Source organism: Borostomias antarcticus, assembly GCF_949987555.1.
Source record: "Borostomias antarcticus genome assembly, chromosome: 21".
Classification (NCBI taxonomy): domain Eukaryota; kingdom Metazoa; phylum Chordata; class Actinopteri; order Stomiiformes; family Stomiidae; genus Borostomias; species Borostomias antarcticus.
The window spans coordinates 14,300,560-14,317,468 of NC_140254.1; the positions used below are offsets into that span (position 1 = coordinate 14,300,560).

At 49.8% G+C, this 16,909-nt stretch overlaps 1 protein-coding gene across 1 annotated transcript in view; it reads left to right on the top strand.

Annotated features, from left to right (window-relative positions):
• Positions 1-4,044: 4,044 nt before the first annotated feature.
• adgrb2 (adhesion G protein-coupled receptor B2) overlaps positions 4,045-16,909 on the top strand; it is a gene marked incomplete at both ends in the record, with an annotated part of 188,245 nt that continues 175,380 nt past the window's right edge. Inside the window, 1 exon segment of the mRNA XM_084455426.1 lies at positions 4,045-4,990. Coding sequence (XP_084311552.1) covers positions 4,045-4,990 — 946 coding nt within the window.

The following is a 16,909-nucleotide window of genomic DNA, read 5'->3' on the forward strand; positions in this document are numbered from 1 at the left end:
TTAGGGGATGAGGGGGTTAAGGGATAAGGGGGTTAGGGGATGAGGGGATGAGGGGGTTAGGGCATGAGGGGATGAGAGGATGGGAGGATGAGAAGGGGTGAGGGGATAAGGGGATGAGTGAGGGGATGGGAGGATGACTGGACTGGACTGGAGTGGAAGGAAGCAAACAAGGATGATGTTCTTTTCTAGAACCACTTCCTGGAAGAGAGTCTTCGCTCTACAATACTGACACGTTCGGAATTTAGCATTATAAGCCATGTTAAAGTCGCACTGAAATGAAAAAAGCATTCTGTCCCATTTCGGTTCACATAATTAGTCATAGTGTTCACCTATTCAACGATGTATGCCCAAAAATTTACAAAATTCTACTTTTGTTGTAATCTTATATCAAAGATTATCATTTCTTACTTCCTGGAAAATGGTAGGTCACGTGCAGTGACGACAACAGGTACAATAATCTCACGACATCCACCCGTCAATCAACCCTATCCTTCTATCGAATCTGTCTAAAGTTCCTAAAACCCGTCCACTTGTCAATGTTCCAATCAAATTCCTCTAAACGCATGTCCCACCCTCATAGCTTGTTTGCGTCGGAAATACGTCAAACTACGGAAGTTAGATGATCTCAAACGTCCGTTTCAGTGCGACTTTAAGGTTATTTACGATCATATCCAACGGCCGACATCAACGTTGCGTCACACAGTGCGCTCTCTAGATACAGCCGGTGTATCTTCCACCGCCAAGACACTCAGTGGATCCATAGGTGCATAATATAAAATATATAACATCCTTCAAAAACACCAGAAGCTCTAATTTTCAAAGACGGGAAAGTATCGCTCGCTGGTGTCCGTTGATGTTCTAACAAAAACATTTCCACACGGTATGATTCAGGTTTTATTTTCACTCCCTCCGTCTCTGAATTCTTTACCTGCGTCATCGGCAGTTGAGTGTTTATTGCCAGAGAGAGAGAGGCAAAGAAAGAGGTACAAAGAGAGAGAGAAAGAGAGAAAGACAGAGAGAGAGAGAGGCAGAGAAAGAGATACAGAGAGAGAGAAAGAGAGAAAGACAGAGAGAGAGAGAGAGAGAGAGAGAGGCAGAGAAAGAGATACAGAGAGAGAGAAAGAGAGAAAGACAGAGAGAGAGAAAGGCAGAGAAAGAGATACAGAAAGAGAGAAAGACAGAGAGAGAAAGACAGAGAGAGGTTATTAAACATCTACCATTGTGTACACGACTTCCTGTTCTGTTCTGCCGCCTCCGTCCCCCCCATCCCTGTCTCTGTTGTCTGCTATGCTTTCATGTCTATTCAGATCTCATCAGCGACTGCTTATTGATTGTGAAGAGTCACTTGGTGTCCCGGGCCTTTTGTGAGCGGGGCCTCTGGGGGTCATCCTACCCACACACACACACACACACGTGCACACACACACACACACACACATAGGTCCCTCTTTGATCAGACCACCCCTTCAGAGAGAGACAAGGGAGATGGGAGACATACACACCCACACACACGCACACACTCTCACACACGCACACACTCTCACACACGCACAGACACAGTATATATTATGCGGATACCAGCAACAATGGAGCTTTTTTATGATTACATTTTAGCCTAACTATGATCTATTGTAACCGTACGAATCGAATGACAGATTGTGGATAATTGCCAGATAACAGATGCAGTCTGATAAATCCTAATTGAGTATGTTCCTAAACAAGTGTCATTTTTACACTGTTCTTTTCTTGATGCAGTCTGATAAATCCTAATTGAGTATGTTCCTGAACAAGTGTCATTTTTACACTGTTCTTTATCTTTTACCGTTTTTTATCTTCCATCATATTTTCCTGATTTTTGTTTCTTTTATGCCTATTTTTATGTGAAGCACTCCACCCATGTACATTCTCTGTTGTAAAACACATTGAGCTGCATGTATTTGTATGAAGGGTGCTATACAAATAAAGTTTTATTATTATTATTATTATTATTGAGTGTGCGCACACGCTTACACACACACACACACACACACACACACACACACACACACACACACACACACTGTGTCTCTGCCATTGATGATCCTCAAAAGAGCAAAGAAAGAGAAAAAACATCATGGGACCAATTTATCCAGCAATCTCATTTGATCAGAGCGTGTGTGCTTGTGTGTGTGTGTGTGTGTGTGTGTGTGTGTGTGTGTGTGTGTGTGTGTGTGTGTGTATGTGTGTGTGTGTGTGTGTGTGTGTGTGTGTGTGATTGAATGCCTCAGTGGTATTTGCCTACCGTAAAGGCTGAGTATAACTCTCATGGTTCTCCTGACTTTAACCAGGAACACAATCAGACAGGGACAGTATGTACTGTAGCAGCACGCTTGAACATCACTGCGTGTTGCTATGCACATTTCACCTGTGTGTGTGTGTGTGTGTGTGTGTGTGTGTGTGTGTACATGTGTGTCTTACTGGGCTTATGGTTACCCAGAGAGAAGCAGGCTGTTAATAGAAATGCATTGATGGATGAACAAAAAACACCGGTCACAAACCTATCTCTTCTCTCCCTCTCTCCCCTCTCACTCTGTCTCTCCTTGTCTCTCTTTCTCTCGGTCTCTCTCTCTCCTTCTCTCTCTCTCTCTCACCTCTCTATCTCCCTCTCTCTCTCCTTCTCTCTCCCACCTCTCTATCTCCCTCCCTCTCTCTTCTCTCTCCTCACTCTCTCTCTCTCTCACCTCTTTATCTCCCTCTCTCTCTCACCTCTCTATCTCCCTCTCTCTCCCTCTCTCCTCACTCTATCTCTCTCTCACCTCTCTATCTCCCTCTCTCTCTCACCTCTCTATCTCCCTCTCTCTCCCTCTCTCTTCTCTCTCTCTCCCTCTCTCTCTCCTCTCTCACCTCACTCTCTCTCTCTCTCTCTCTCTCTCTCTCTCTCTCCCTCTCTCTGTTTCTACTCAGCTAGTTGTCTGTGATGTGCTTCTATGTGTTTGACCCCAGGATGCTCAATGTATCCAGGACTTTGTGAGCATCTATCGTCAAGGTCAGACAGACATGAGCAGTGGAGCACTCACTCATACATCGGGCCCCCTCTGTATGCGTCTACTCTGGTCTGAGCTGCATGCCTGGGAGCACCTAGAAAGAATTGAACATTAGGTCCAGCTAATGAAAAATGCATGGGGTATCGGCATTGGTTCCTTTTGAACATTTTGAATCAGCCTGGACTGGTGTGTGTGTGTGTGCGTGTGTGTGTGTGTGGTTTAAGGTTAGACGGGTGGTATACCCTCACGGTGACGGTGAAGGTAATGGTTTTTGCCTTTGCCTTGGGTAAGGCACTCAGCAGGAACATTGCCTGGAGGAAGAGAGAGAGAGAGAGAGAGAGAGAGAGTGAGTGTGTGTGTGTGTGTGTGTGTGTGTGTGTGTGTGTGTGTGTGTGCGCGCGTGTGCGTGCATGCGTGTGTGTGTGTGTGTGAGAGGGTGTTGTGTCAACAGGGGAGAGTGCAGAGGACCCCACGGTTCACGTTTCAATAACCAAGTCATCAACCTTCTTAATCCAGCCCGCCAGGGGTGTGTGTGTGTGTGTGTGTGTGAGTGTGTGTGTGCATGTGTGTGCCAAGCCTGTGTGTGTGTGTTTATTTCTCTGTATGTGTGTGTGTGTGTGTGTGTGTGTTAGATTGACCTTCATAGGGGAAAGCATGGACATACACGTGGTTATTCTGGGCTCCTGTTGAAGGAACACGGACGCAGCATGGACACACCGGGGGGGAACCAGTCATCTCGTCTGAAATCCAATAGTGTTGATCAAGCATTACCCAATAACAACAACAACAACAACAACGTCAGATTGCATAAAAATCAGCTAATTAATTTTATGTCTCTCCTTTTTCCTCCTCCTCTTCTCTCCTCCCTCCCCCTCCCTCTCTCCTCCGACCCCCTCCCTCCCCCCTCCTGCTTTCCTTCCTCCCCCTCCCTCTCTCCTCCCTCTCTCTTCCCTCTCTCTTCCCTCCCTCCCCCCTCCCTCTCTCTTCCCTCTCTCTCTCTCTGCAGGACGAGTGACATAGGATGAACACTGCTGGCGGGGCGTGTCTGTCTGTGCTGTCGCTCCTCCTCGCTGTGGCCGCGGCCGTCGGCCTGGCCGCCCTCACTCCCCTCCCTGCCCTGGCCACCGCCACCGCCGCCGCCGCCCATGGGGCCGGGGCCGCCGCCCCCACCACCACGGAGACCCCCCCGCGGCCCCTCTCCCCCTCCCCCTCCGACCCCTCCTCCTCGTCCGCCTGCTCCAGCCTTGTGGCCGGGGTGCTGTACGGCTCCTTCTCCCTGCGGGAGCTCTTCCCCTCACGGGCGCCCGGCTGCTCCTGGTCCCTGGAGAACCCCGACCCCACCAAGTACTCCCTGTACCTCCGCTTCTCCCGGGTCCCCTCCGTCTGCCGGGCGCACGCCCCCGTGCTCCTCCCGCTCGACCACCACCTGGCCAACCAGAGCTGCCCCCGCCTCGACCTCCGGCGCGCCGCCGCCGCCCCCGGCGCCGCCCCCCGGGACCAGGAAGTCATCGACCTGTGCGGCGACAGCGGCAGGGACGGCGGCGCCGAGGACTCGGAGCGGCCGTACACCTTCCTGCAGTTCGACAAGAACTTCGTCCAGCTGTGTCTGTCCAGGCAGCCGGCGCCAGACCGCCCCCCTGTGGGCGTGGCCGCCCTGGAGCTCCGCCTGGTAGAGGTGTTGCTCATCAATAATGAGAACTCCAGCCGGTTCACCTGTGGCGTGCTCTGCCGGTGGTTCGAGGAGTGCGTGCGCGGCGGCGGCGGCGGCCGGCACGGAGACGGCGGCGACGGGTGCGGCATCACCCAGACGGGCTGCGTCTGCTCCAACAGCAACGTCATGGCCCCGCCCGTTCCCCTCCTGCCCGCCACGCCCCGCGGCAACGGCTCGCTGCCGCCCGACGACTGCTGCGTCACCGAGCTGAACTCCAACAACGCCATCGCCATAGCGCCCAGGGACGTCAGGCAAGGTGAGCCCTCGCGTTCGTGTCGGGCTACGCGCCCGAGATACGCCGCCGGTCATCTGCGCGAAGCTCGCCGCCGCTAGCCGCGCCGATACGAGTCCCTGTAGTCGAAGCTTTAAGCTGCGTTCACATTGGGCAGCTTTAGAATGAAACGGTGTCGTTGTTTGTTGTCGTTATTGTTGTCGGGGCTTGACGGCGTCGCAGCGGGCTCAGTAAGGTGAAGTGTGAGCTTACATCTGGTCGCGGTGAAATACAGGAAACCTCCCTTTGGCCTTTGTTATCTGATAAGCTAGAATGGCACCAGGGAGCCATGGGCTTTTGATGAAAAAAAATGTAATCCAAAGCTCGTATTTCACTTACTGGCTTTTAGAAACTACCATCAAAGGAGGTTTGTAAATCCGCTCTTGATCTGTGTCAGGGCACCCCCCCCCCCGTTCGAATGCTTGTCTGTGTGTATGTGTCTGTGTGTGTGTGCGTGCGTGTTTGCAGTTTCTACTAGATGTGCACAGTATCAGGCTCATAGACAATTTATTCGAAGGGATCTACGTTTAGGGTCGTGCGAATGATGTAATGAAAGTAATAGAAGCAGTTTGCGATGTTATAGATGTCGTTTCCTTGACGACCGGAGTGCGTTTGAGGACAGTTTGAAAGTAAGCGTTAGAAAGCGAGCTACTGAGGTATTTCTCCATGGGCCCATCTCAGGGACTGTGTCTTAATGGGAATCCAATATACTGATCAGACGCACAAATCCGCCTGACCCAGGAACAGCCGACCCCGATTGGCCCGCTCTGCCCTCTGCCACACAGACGCACGCGTGCGCACACACACACCCACCCACCCACATACAGACACACACACACACACACACACAGTAACCTCCTAGGTACAGTAGAGCAACAGAGGTGAAGCATAGCAGACCAGGATGAGGTGAGTAGCTAGTCTGCGCTGTAGCGCATTTATTTAACAAAAAAACTCTTTAAAAAGATGAACAAAAGTAGTTTCAGTCAGCGGGGACTCTTGTGCTCCTTCCAGGGCCTGGACACATGAGGGAGGCCGGTCAGGCCGTGGGCGTCGGTTCTGAGTCCTCAGACTGCTGTCTCTCCTGCTGGCTGGGCTTTTCAAGAGCCTGGATGCTCATTAGCCAATTGGTCTCAGCTGGTGCTCTCCTCGTCTGGTCCTGATTGCCACATGGCCTGCAGGTGGAGAGGAGGCGTTTCCCAAACGCTTCTTTCGTTAAGAGGCCCTTGGGCCATTCATTTAGAGGGTTCTGATTGCTCAACAGGTCTGGGGAAGCTCTCTGATTGGTCAACTGAATGGGCTAAAGAGCCTCTTAACGAAAGAAGCTTTTGGGAAACCTGGCCCTGGTCTGTGCATCCCGAAGGCCACGCCCCCGCGCCCAGGTGGCAGCCTCGCAACGGCCGGTCCCGGGGAGGATGCCACAACACACACACGCACACAGACACACACACACACACACACACACACACACATTTCACAATGGATGCTAACCGAGCACAAACGCATACACACGGTCTAGTCTAGCCCATTCACATGGAATCCTAACACACACGTCATTCTGGTGGATTGGTGAGGGAGTTCTCTGGCCCAGCAGTGTAACCATGTGACAGTGCATGACAGTATTCACATGGCAGCCATGCTACTGATGGCGCTTCCCCTGCTGAGAAGCCAAGGGGAGGAGATGACAGCTGCGTGATGCCAATTCCTGATTGCTCTTTTGGCGCCTTTTAAACTCTCCACCCACCCATACACATGCTCTCTCTCTCTATCTGTCTCTCTCTCACTCTCACTCTCTCTCTCTCTCTCTCTCTCTCTCTCTCTCTCTCTCTCTCTCTCAATAACCTCTCTTTTTCTCCCTTTCTCTCTCTCTCTTTCTCATCCCCCTCTCCTTTTCCTCTCTCTCTCTCTCTCTCTCTCACCCACTCAATGTCTCTTCCTCTCCCACTCTGTCACTCTCTCGCTCGCCCTCCCTTTCTCTCCTCTTTCCCCCTTTCCTCTCCCTCCCCTTCTTTTCTCTCTCATGCTCCCCCTCTCTTCTCTCTCTCACTCCCTGTCTCTCTCTCCCCTTCTCTCCCCTCCTTATCTCTCTCTCTTTCTTTCTCACTCCCTCTCACTCTCCCTCGCTCTCAATCTCTCCCTTCCTCCGTCTCTCTCCTCGCCCGCCTCAATCTCTCTCAATCTCTATCACTCCCTGCCGTTGCTCAGATGCTGCATAGCATGTTACCAGCGGGGGAGTGAGAGAGAGAGAGAGAGATAGAGAGAGAGAGAGAGGGAGATAGAGAGGTGAGAGAGAGGAGAGAGAGAGAGAGAGAGAGAGAGACAGAGAGAGAGAGAGAGAGAGAGACAGAGAGAGAGAGAGAGAGAGAGAGAGAGAGAGAAGGAGAAGGCCATGTGAGGACAGGGCTGTTCCTCTTTACCTCAGTCTATCCACGCTTGCAGAAGAAGAGGCCATTGTGCTACTGTACCGGTGGAGCCTGCACGCACACACACACACACACACACACACAAACCTGCCCTCCTCTGCCTGGTTTCACCGCTGACGCGTCAATGACGCGCGCGACGTGGGGCCCGGCCCTCAGGCCAAGGATAACTCACTCTGAGTGTGAATGGGTTTTCTCAGTTTCCACTCCGTTTTGCTTTGTGCTTCCCTGCCTGCGCTGCCGACGCATTACCTTCTCAGCGTCACGACATTCTCCAGCGCCTCAGTGTGTTAAAGCATTCACTTTTTAAAAGCTGCTGACATTTAAAACACTATGAAGCCTCCATTTACTAAGGTCCCCAAACAAACTTTTGCGTGTTCACAGATTAAACATGTTTATTTACTTATTGCGGGTGATGACATCAGGTGCAAACAATCTAGTTAAATGGGGGTTTTGCCTGTTTTAACCGGATTTCAACTATGGAGAACTTGAACTTGAAACCTGTCCTGCGCCTGATAAACTGGACTTGGAGTTCCCGGGGGCGATAGCTACCATACGCTAGACTGACCTATAGACAAGGAAATACAGTTACAGGCTTGGGCGTTGTGAGGCTCCTTCTTGTGACTGGTTTTAGGAAATGGCATTGCTACGTGGATAGGCACGCTTGAATTATTATTTTTTCCGACACTTTAACACAAGTAGAAAAACCAAACTTTCACACAAGTGTAAAATACCATTCCTCTATGTATCTTCCATTCTGCTGACATCTCCTTCTCGCTACAATGATATTTCTGACTGTGTGTCTGGTCAGTGCCTGCTCTGTTTGTATTAAAATCCATGACTACCTGTCCTGTTCTCACTTTTTCAGGCTCAACCAATCACATCAGATGTGCTATATTCATCTCATTTGCATGTTCTCCCCCCACGGTTTCTCACGCTCACGTAGACACGCCCAGACTTGCATATTCATTGAGGCAAACACGCAAAAAACGGACAAGGTGCGAATCCTGCACATTTGAGAGACTCGACTCCCAGTGCGTCCACCCCCGTTAGCCGATCAGCTTGGACAGTTTAACAGTATGTACGCGGTGACACTTCTGCACACGGTTTTACACACGCAAACGTTTGGCCTCCATCAGCCATGCGGCCATGGTGACAAGCAATTTATTCACTCCAACATTGACTGTACTCAGTTTATTTGTTGTTTGTTTATTTACTCCAGTCAGACTTCCTGTTAGTTTCTTTGTTTCTTTGTTTGTTTATTTACAGTACTCCAGTCAGATTCCCTGTTTGTTTGTTTTTGTTGGTTTATTTACTCCAGTCAGACTTCCTGTTAGTTTCTTTGTTTCCTTGTGTGTTTATTTACAGTACTCCAGTCAGATTTCCTGTTTGTTTGTATTTGTTTGTTTGTTTGTTTGTTTGTTTATTCACTCCAGTCAGACTTCCTGTTTGTTTGTTTGTTTATTCACTCCAGTCAGGCTTGAAGGTTCTAGAAGGACATAGTGATGGTCAGAAGCTCAAGGAAGTACAGCGTCAGTGCTACTTACAGCAGACATATGCAGAAGAATGGACACGATCTGTGTGTGTGTGTGTGTGTGTGTGTGTGTGTGTGTGTGTGTGTGTGTGTGTGTGTGTGTGTGTGTGTGTGAACTCTGCTATGTAGCAGCATATCTTCCTGCAGCAGAAGTTGCTCCTTTCACCTTTTTCCAGCGAAACACCTTAACATTTAACAAGCTGCCCGTCACTGACCTCATCACACACATGCATGCACACACACACACACACACACACACACACACACGCACACACTCTCACACACACACACGCACACACACGCACACACACACACACACACACACATAAACAGATTCACACACGCACGTACACCCACCCACACACACACACACACACACACACACACATGCACACACGCGTACATGCACCCACCCACCCACACCCACTTTGTTCACACTCCCCAGTGGCCCAAAGCAGAGGAAACAGCGCTGATGAATAAAACAAATAAGCAGGTCAGCACACGATCGACCTCACAACAGATCAGCACACTATCAACCTCAAAACAGGTCACAGAGGTCAGTGCAGAAGCAAGGACCACATTAATGGAGCAGACAGACAGTGTCAATGACGCTAACACACACACATACACACACACACACTAACTAACAAACAAAGTAAACACATATGTCAGCATAGTCTGGAATCAAGCGCCACAAAACATGGGTAGAGGGGTTGAGCCAGCACATTAGCCTACCTTTCAAATCCAGCTGAATTTGAGTATTATTAATTAGGGAGCGTAGAGTTGGGACTAAATGAAAAAAGGTATTCAGGTAATATACTTTTTATATTACCTTTTTGTACCTCAGTGAAGTGAGAGTTAACGTGGAAGAAGGTCCTAGTAAATCACACCTTGTGTGCCAGATATGTTACTGACAGCTCGCTAGAGTGCAAGACCCGTTAGGAAAACTTGGAAAGTGGAAATCTGCGGTCAGTGACCAATCAGAGGCCAAATCAGCCTCTCCGCCCAGCCCACTATCTGCGTGGGCCAATCAAATCCGATCGCATTCTTATTGGTGTAGACGAATATCCTAGCTTGTTCCCAGAAGTTCTTGTCACAGCGAAAGCTTCTGGATACTCAGATTAATGTCAACATACATTTTTTGTTGCACTAGCAATGCACAAAATAGCTTGTGCTCCTGTACTCATCACATTTAAATAGCATGACATGCACGATACTTGACACACCTGTGATATGTGGAATCCCAGTGTTCCAGTGAACTGATCCATGCTTATGATATTTTGGGGAAATGTAAATTTACACTGTAAGACTTTGCGCAACTGAATGTGTTTTCAAAATGGCTCTTTGTGCTTATCTTCATACATAACTCACACACACACACACACACACGCACGTACACACACACACACACACACACACACGTCCCCCTAGGTCATGCCAGGAGGAGGAGGTTGATTAACACACTTCCAGAGTGTGTGTGTGTCTGTGTTCCAGTGTGTGTGTGTGTGTGTGTGTGTGTCTGAGTGATCGACATCAGAGTGTGAACAGACATGGCTCAGGGGATCCATTGCGGTGGTCAAGTACGAGATCACACACACACACACACACACACACACACACACACACACACACACACACACACATTCACAGCACTCTGTCTCTCCTTCTCTCTCTCCATCTCTCTCTCTCTCTCCATCTCTCTCTCTCTCTCTCTCTCTCTTGCTATCGCTGTCTCTGCATCACAAACATTTATATTCTGGTGAAAAAACAAGCTGAGTTGGCGGATCATTAGCACTCAGAACTCCAGGCATGTTGGTTTGTTGCTAATTGTCATGTTTTCTAACACTCAGACTCCTCAGTCAGTATTATATAAACCTGATTCCCTGTGTCACTGTCTCTCTCTCTCTCCCTCTCTCTCTCTCTCTCTCTCTCTCTCTCTCTCATAACTGATCTACATGCACTGTGAGATGATGAAACACTCTGTCACACACACACACGCACGCGCACACACACACACACACACACCACACACACACACACACACACAAACACACACACAGGGAATCATTTCCTGTTGGGGAATGGTGGCAATCAAATATTGACTCATACTATATCAGCATGAAGTATACCACCGCTCCAGAAATCAGTCCCCATTATCACCATGTGTTGTCTGTGTGTGTAGGCGTGTGTGTGTGTATGTTTGTACTTGTGCGCACAGTACATCTCTGTCTGAGTGTGCGTTTGTGTGCGTGCATGAGTGCATGTGTGTGTGTGTATGTGTGTGTGAGTGTGTGTGTGTGTGCGTGCGTGTGTGCATGCGTGTGTGCGTGCGTGTGTGCATGTGTGCGCGCGTCTGTGTGTGTGTGCGTGTGTGTGTTTGTGAATGTGTGTGTATGTGCGTGTGCATGCGTGTATGTGTGTGTGTGTGCGCGCGTCTGTGTGTGTGTGTGTGTGTGTGTGTGTGTGTGTGTGTGTGCGTGGGTTTGCCACGTCGTCAGCTCATCATGAGTCCAGCAGAGCTAGGAATGTGTCATTATGATGGATGGTGGACTCGTCTAAGTCCTCGCTCCCCTGGTGACGGAGAGCCAGGAGGCTAGGGGGGCGACGCCGTGATCTGGATCCAGAGACGGAGCTCTGTCCCCTGGGTCACTTCATCTCCAGCATCCCTCGACCCCGGTTGGCCCCCAGAGTAAGAAATCACACTCGGGTCTATGTTCCATTTAGAACCCTTTTCAAGTCAGCAATGTTATAGATAGCCGTAGAACATATAAGCCTTTCCAGGTTTTAGGGTTGGGAACAGCACCTTATGGAGTTGAAAACGGTTCTATTTGAAAGTGTTGCATTCTGTATGGAACTTTTCTTTTTTCAAATGGATCTTCTGTTGTTATAAATGATATAAAGAATTATTTTTGACTCCGCACTCGGCGGCCAACGGCGGGGAGGATATTTATTGAGTAAGATGAATACTGCTGTCCTGTCCTTGGCAAGGCGATGACTAAATCATCATCACCCTTCATCATCCAAACAGGGATGATTACTGTAATGCTCTCGTCACTGGACTCTCCAAAAAGTCCATGACACGGCTCCAACCCTTTTCAAAACGCTGCTGTATCACTGCAAGCCTTTGAACTGCCTTCCAGTCCAGTCTGCCATAGAATAGATTTCAAAGTGATGCTAATCATTTATAAATCTACGAATTCTCAGTAGTACAGTAACAGTTTACAGTAGTAAATGAACCAAACGGATCACTTAGCTCTCTGGGATCGGGTCAGCTCACTGTGGGTTAAAGGTTAAACATGTTTTAATGGTGAGGCAGCGTTAGTTTGACGCTACGTATAGCTGGAACCAACTACCTTATGACCTTGGGCATGCTCCTACTATTATCTATTTTAAATTTGGACTGAACATGCCGCTCTTTTCATGGACCTTTGACTGAAACTATTCAAATGTTGCACTACCACTGTTGCACTTTTACTTATTTATTACATTGTATTTTAAATCTTATCTTGTTTTATTAGTTTTAGATTGATATTTTATCAATTTCTTGTTATTCTATTGCGTTCTCTTTTTTTTTTTCTTCGAAAAAGTAGAATAGAACCCGCACACTGAGACCAAGGCAATCGCGAGTGCAAAAAAGTGGTGTTTATTCCAACAACGTTTTGACCCTCAGGTCCACACAGTCCCCTCAGGTCCACACAGTCCCCTCAGGTCCACACAGTCCACACAGTCCCCTCAGGTCCACACAGTCCCCTCAGGTCCACACAGTCCCCTCAGGTCCACACAGTCCACACAGTCCACTTGACAAACCTGAGGGTGGAAACGTTGTTGGAATAAACATCACTTTTTTGCACTCACGATTGCCTCGGTCTCAGTGTGCGGGTTCTATTCTACTTTTTCATGATTACCTGTCAACCCAGCACCTAACAAACTGGATGTGCATACGACTACACCATATTCTCTTTTTTTCTCCATTGTTCTTGGCTATCACTTTGGATTGCATTTATTTATACAAAATGGTGCTATATAAATACATTTGATCGATTAATTGATTAATTGATTAATTGATTAATTGATTAATTGGTTGGGTGGTTGGTTGGTTGGTTGGTTGGTTGGTTGGTTGGTTGGTTGGTTGGTTGGTTGATTGATTGATTGATTGATTGATTGGTTGGCTCGGTTTAAGATGAAATTCTACTTGTTTGTTTACATTGTGATTTGTTTACATTGTGTTTACATTGTGATGACGTATGGTCTGAGTGAGTAGGATAACAGATAAAGTGGGAAAGGGCAGAGTGACTCAACCCCGCGAAACCCGAGAGCCAGTCAAGCATGAAGCGTTGCGCTAAACCCCCTGCCCTGGAAACTGCACCCGTCTCTCCGCGCGTCGGCACCTGTTACTGAGAGCAAAACGCCAATCGGATCCCGTCGTGGCTGTGCTTCCATCAGCAAAACCATTCACGACGTCTTCCGGGGAGCGGTGGCGTGACGTCGCGCGCCGAGCGGATCTATCTGTCCTCCTACCTCAGCGCTTCTCCTGTATCCCGTCCTCTCCGCCGAGCTCTCGCTCATCCCACCCATACTTCTCCCCCCGCCCCCCCCATCACCATCCGTCTTCCTCCTCCCCCGCGTCCTTCACCGCCTCCTCCCCGATGGCCCATCCTCCCCCGGGTGGCCCTAACCCTGACACCAGCCCGTCCCTCCCTGTCCCCGGAGCCCCGGAGCCACCTGACGCCTCCCCCGCTCCCTCCGGCCTGCTGTGATCCCCGCAGACACCAATTAGCAGAGCCAGACCCGCGGCTCTGGGAATACCTATTAGAGGGCCCCGTAGTGTGTCTGTGTGAGAGACAGAGAGAGAGAGAGAGAGAGAGAGAGAGATGGGGGGGGGGAGGAAGGGAGAGAGAAAGATAGAGAGGGTGGGGGGAGAGAGGAAGGGAGAGAGAGAGGGAGAGAGAGGAAGAGGAGAGGACTCCTGGGATGTAGAGGATTCCTCATAATTAGAGCAGGGGGGGAATGAGAGCAGGCCAGGTGTGTGTGTGTGTGTGTGCGTGAGTGTGTGTGTGTGTATGTGTGTGCGCATGGGGGGTGGGTTGTAGGGGTGTGTGGGTGTGTGTGCGCGGTGGCGGGGGGGGGGGTGTAGGGATGTGTGGGTGTGTGGGTGTGTGTGCCGGTGTGCATCGGTGTGTAAAGGGAGTCCAATGTCCTAGTGCCAGTGAGCTCACCAAGCTGTAGCCCACCATAAGTGCCCTGACATGTGGACACACACACACACACACACACACACACACACATACAGCTACACACAGGGATGTAGTGTAATTACATACCATATTTTACAGCTGTATTCAGCTGTGATTTTACCGAAGCTAACCCGATATGCCCGTTCTTTTTTTAAACAGAGAGAGAGAGAGAGAGAGAGAGAGAGAGAGAGAGAGAGAGTGTGTGTGTGTGTGTGTGTGTGTGTGTGTGTGTGTGTGTGTGTGTGTGTGTGTGTGTGTGTGTGTGTGAGAGAGAGAGAGAGAGAGAGAGAGAGAATGTGAGAATGTGAGAAAGAGCAAGAGAGAAAGTATGGATAAAGAGAGAGAGACAGAGTGAGAGAGAGTGAGAGAGTGAGAGAGAGAGAGTAAGAGAGAGAGTAAGAGAGAGAGTGAGAGAAAGAGAGAGAGAGAGAGAGAGAGAGTAAGAGAGAGAGAGAGAGTGAGTGTCTGCAGAGACAGATTTGTGCGTGAGAGAGATTTCATGGAGAGACTGGAGGCTGCTGAGTATTGCCGTGGTAATGTGATTAGTATTCCAGGCTCAGGAGCTCTTCTCTCTGAGGCTGGGCCTAGAACTGAGCTCTATTATACTCTTGTAGAGGTCTCTCTCTCACACACACACACACACACACACACGTTTGCCCATTCCCTGTATCTGGGCGGGTCTGGGCAGATTCAGAGATGTGTGTGTGTCTCCTGAGCTGTTTCCAGCGGACGGCTGGCGGCAGAGCTCAGATGCGGTGGCAGAGAGACCGCGGATGAGACCTCAGAGAGACTGTGGATGAGACCTCAGAGAGACCGCGGATGAGACCTCAGAGAGACCGTGGATGAGACCTCAGACAGACCACGGATGAGACCTCAGACAGACCGCGGATGAGACCTCAGAAAGACCTCGGATGACACCTCAGAGAGACCACGGATGAGACCTCAGAGAGACCACGGATGAGACCTCAGAGAGACCGAGGATGAGACCTCAGAAAGACCGCAGATGAGACCTCAGAGAGACTGAGGATGAGACCTCAGAGAGACCCCGGATGAGACCTCAGACAGACCACGGATGAGACCTCAGACAGACCGCGGATGAGACCTCAGAAAGACCGCGGATGAGACCTCAGAGAGACTGAGGATGAGACCTCAGAGAGACCCCGGATGAGACCTCAGACAGACCACGGATGAGACCTCAGACAGACCGCGGATGAGACCTCAGAGAGACCGAGGATGATACCTCAGAGCGGAGAGTCCCAGCCTCTCTGTGTCAGGGTGCTACTACTGTAGTTCCGACCCGAATGCGAAACTCAGCGAGGTCCGGAGCAGACGAAGGGTCAGACCCAAGAACGGGCGTGTGAAATCCCCCGGTTAGCCAAGAGCTGTGGCGGAGATTCTGGCGGCGGCGGGCAGCGTTGGGGGAGGGGTTTAGGCGCCGACGACGATCCACCGGGGTAGAGGTGATGTCCCGGAGACGTCCGTTCTTGTGCTGTGGCTCAGAGAGTGGTGGAGTAAAGGTGGGAGGCGGGGCCAAGCGAGCTGACATGGCGGCGGCGGGAGGCAGCGGTGTGTGTAGGAGCCAGGAACAGGGGGAGAGGGGGGGCGAGCGAAACACAGCCGCACGACACACACACACACACACACACAGGCACACACACACACAGGCACACACAAACACACAACAGGAGAACAGGAGAAAAAACAAAGGAAACATAGTGAACTACCGGGTCACCATGACACTGTGATACAGACAGCTCACTGTGAAACAGACAGCTCACTGTGAAACAGACAGCTCACTGTGAAACAGACAGCTCACTGTGAAACAGACAGCTCACTGTGAAACAGACAGCTCACTGTGAAACAGACAGCTCACTGTGAAACAGACAGCTCACTGTAAAACAGACAGCTCACTGTAAAACAGACAGCTCACTGTGAAACAGACAGCTCACTGTGAAACAGACAGCTCACTGTGAAACAGACAGCTCACTGTGATACAGACAGCTCACTGTGAAACAGACAGCTCACTGTGAAACAGACAGCTCACTGTGAAACAGACAGCTCACTGTGAAACAGACAGCTCACTGGGAAACGCTGCTCATGCTGAAAGCAGACCCAGTGAGAGCTCTCCTCAGTGGGCTAGCCCTACTTACTTAATCAATCAATCAATCAATCAATCAATCAATCAATCAATCAATCAATCAATCAATCAAAGCTTTATTTGTATAGCACATTTCATACCCAGAGGCAACACAATGCGCTTTACAGAGAACAAGGGAGGTGGGCATACGACCCACCTCTACATATTCCAGAGGGAAGCAAAAAAACAGTATCACCCGGGGGCCAGAAAAGTGAGCTGTAAAATGTATTCCCTGACCCCTCTTAACAAGGCGATCGAGCAAGCTCCAGGAGTATGTTTATCTACCGGCTAAGAACATTTATAAAGCAAAAAATTACATTAAATTACATGTTCAGAGTAAGAAAGGCTAAAAACATCATAGGAGAGACATGACAAACACTGGTGTAGGTCTGTGTGTGTGTGAATGTGCCTGGGTCCAGATAGAGGCAGGGGTTGTGGTAGGGAGGGGGTAGGAAAAGGATACGGACCCGGGTTAGGGTGAGGGGAAGGGGGACTGGGCTCAGGTCCAGGCCTAAAGCCTTACTGGTCTACTGTTGTGTAGACAAGGGCATGACAAGCTGAGGTGGTGATTGATCTAAGTAG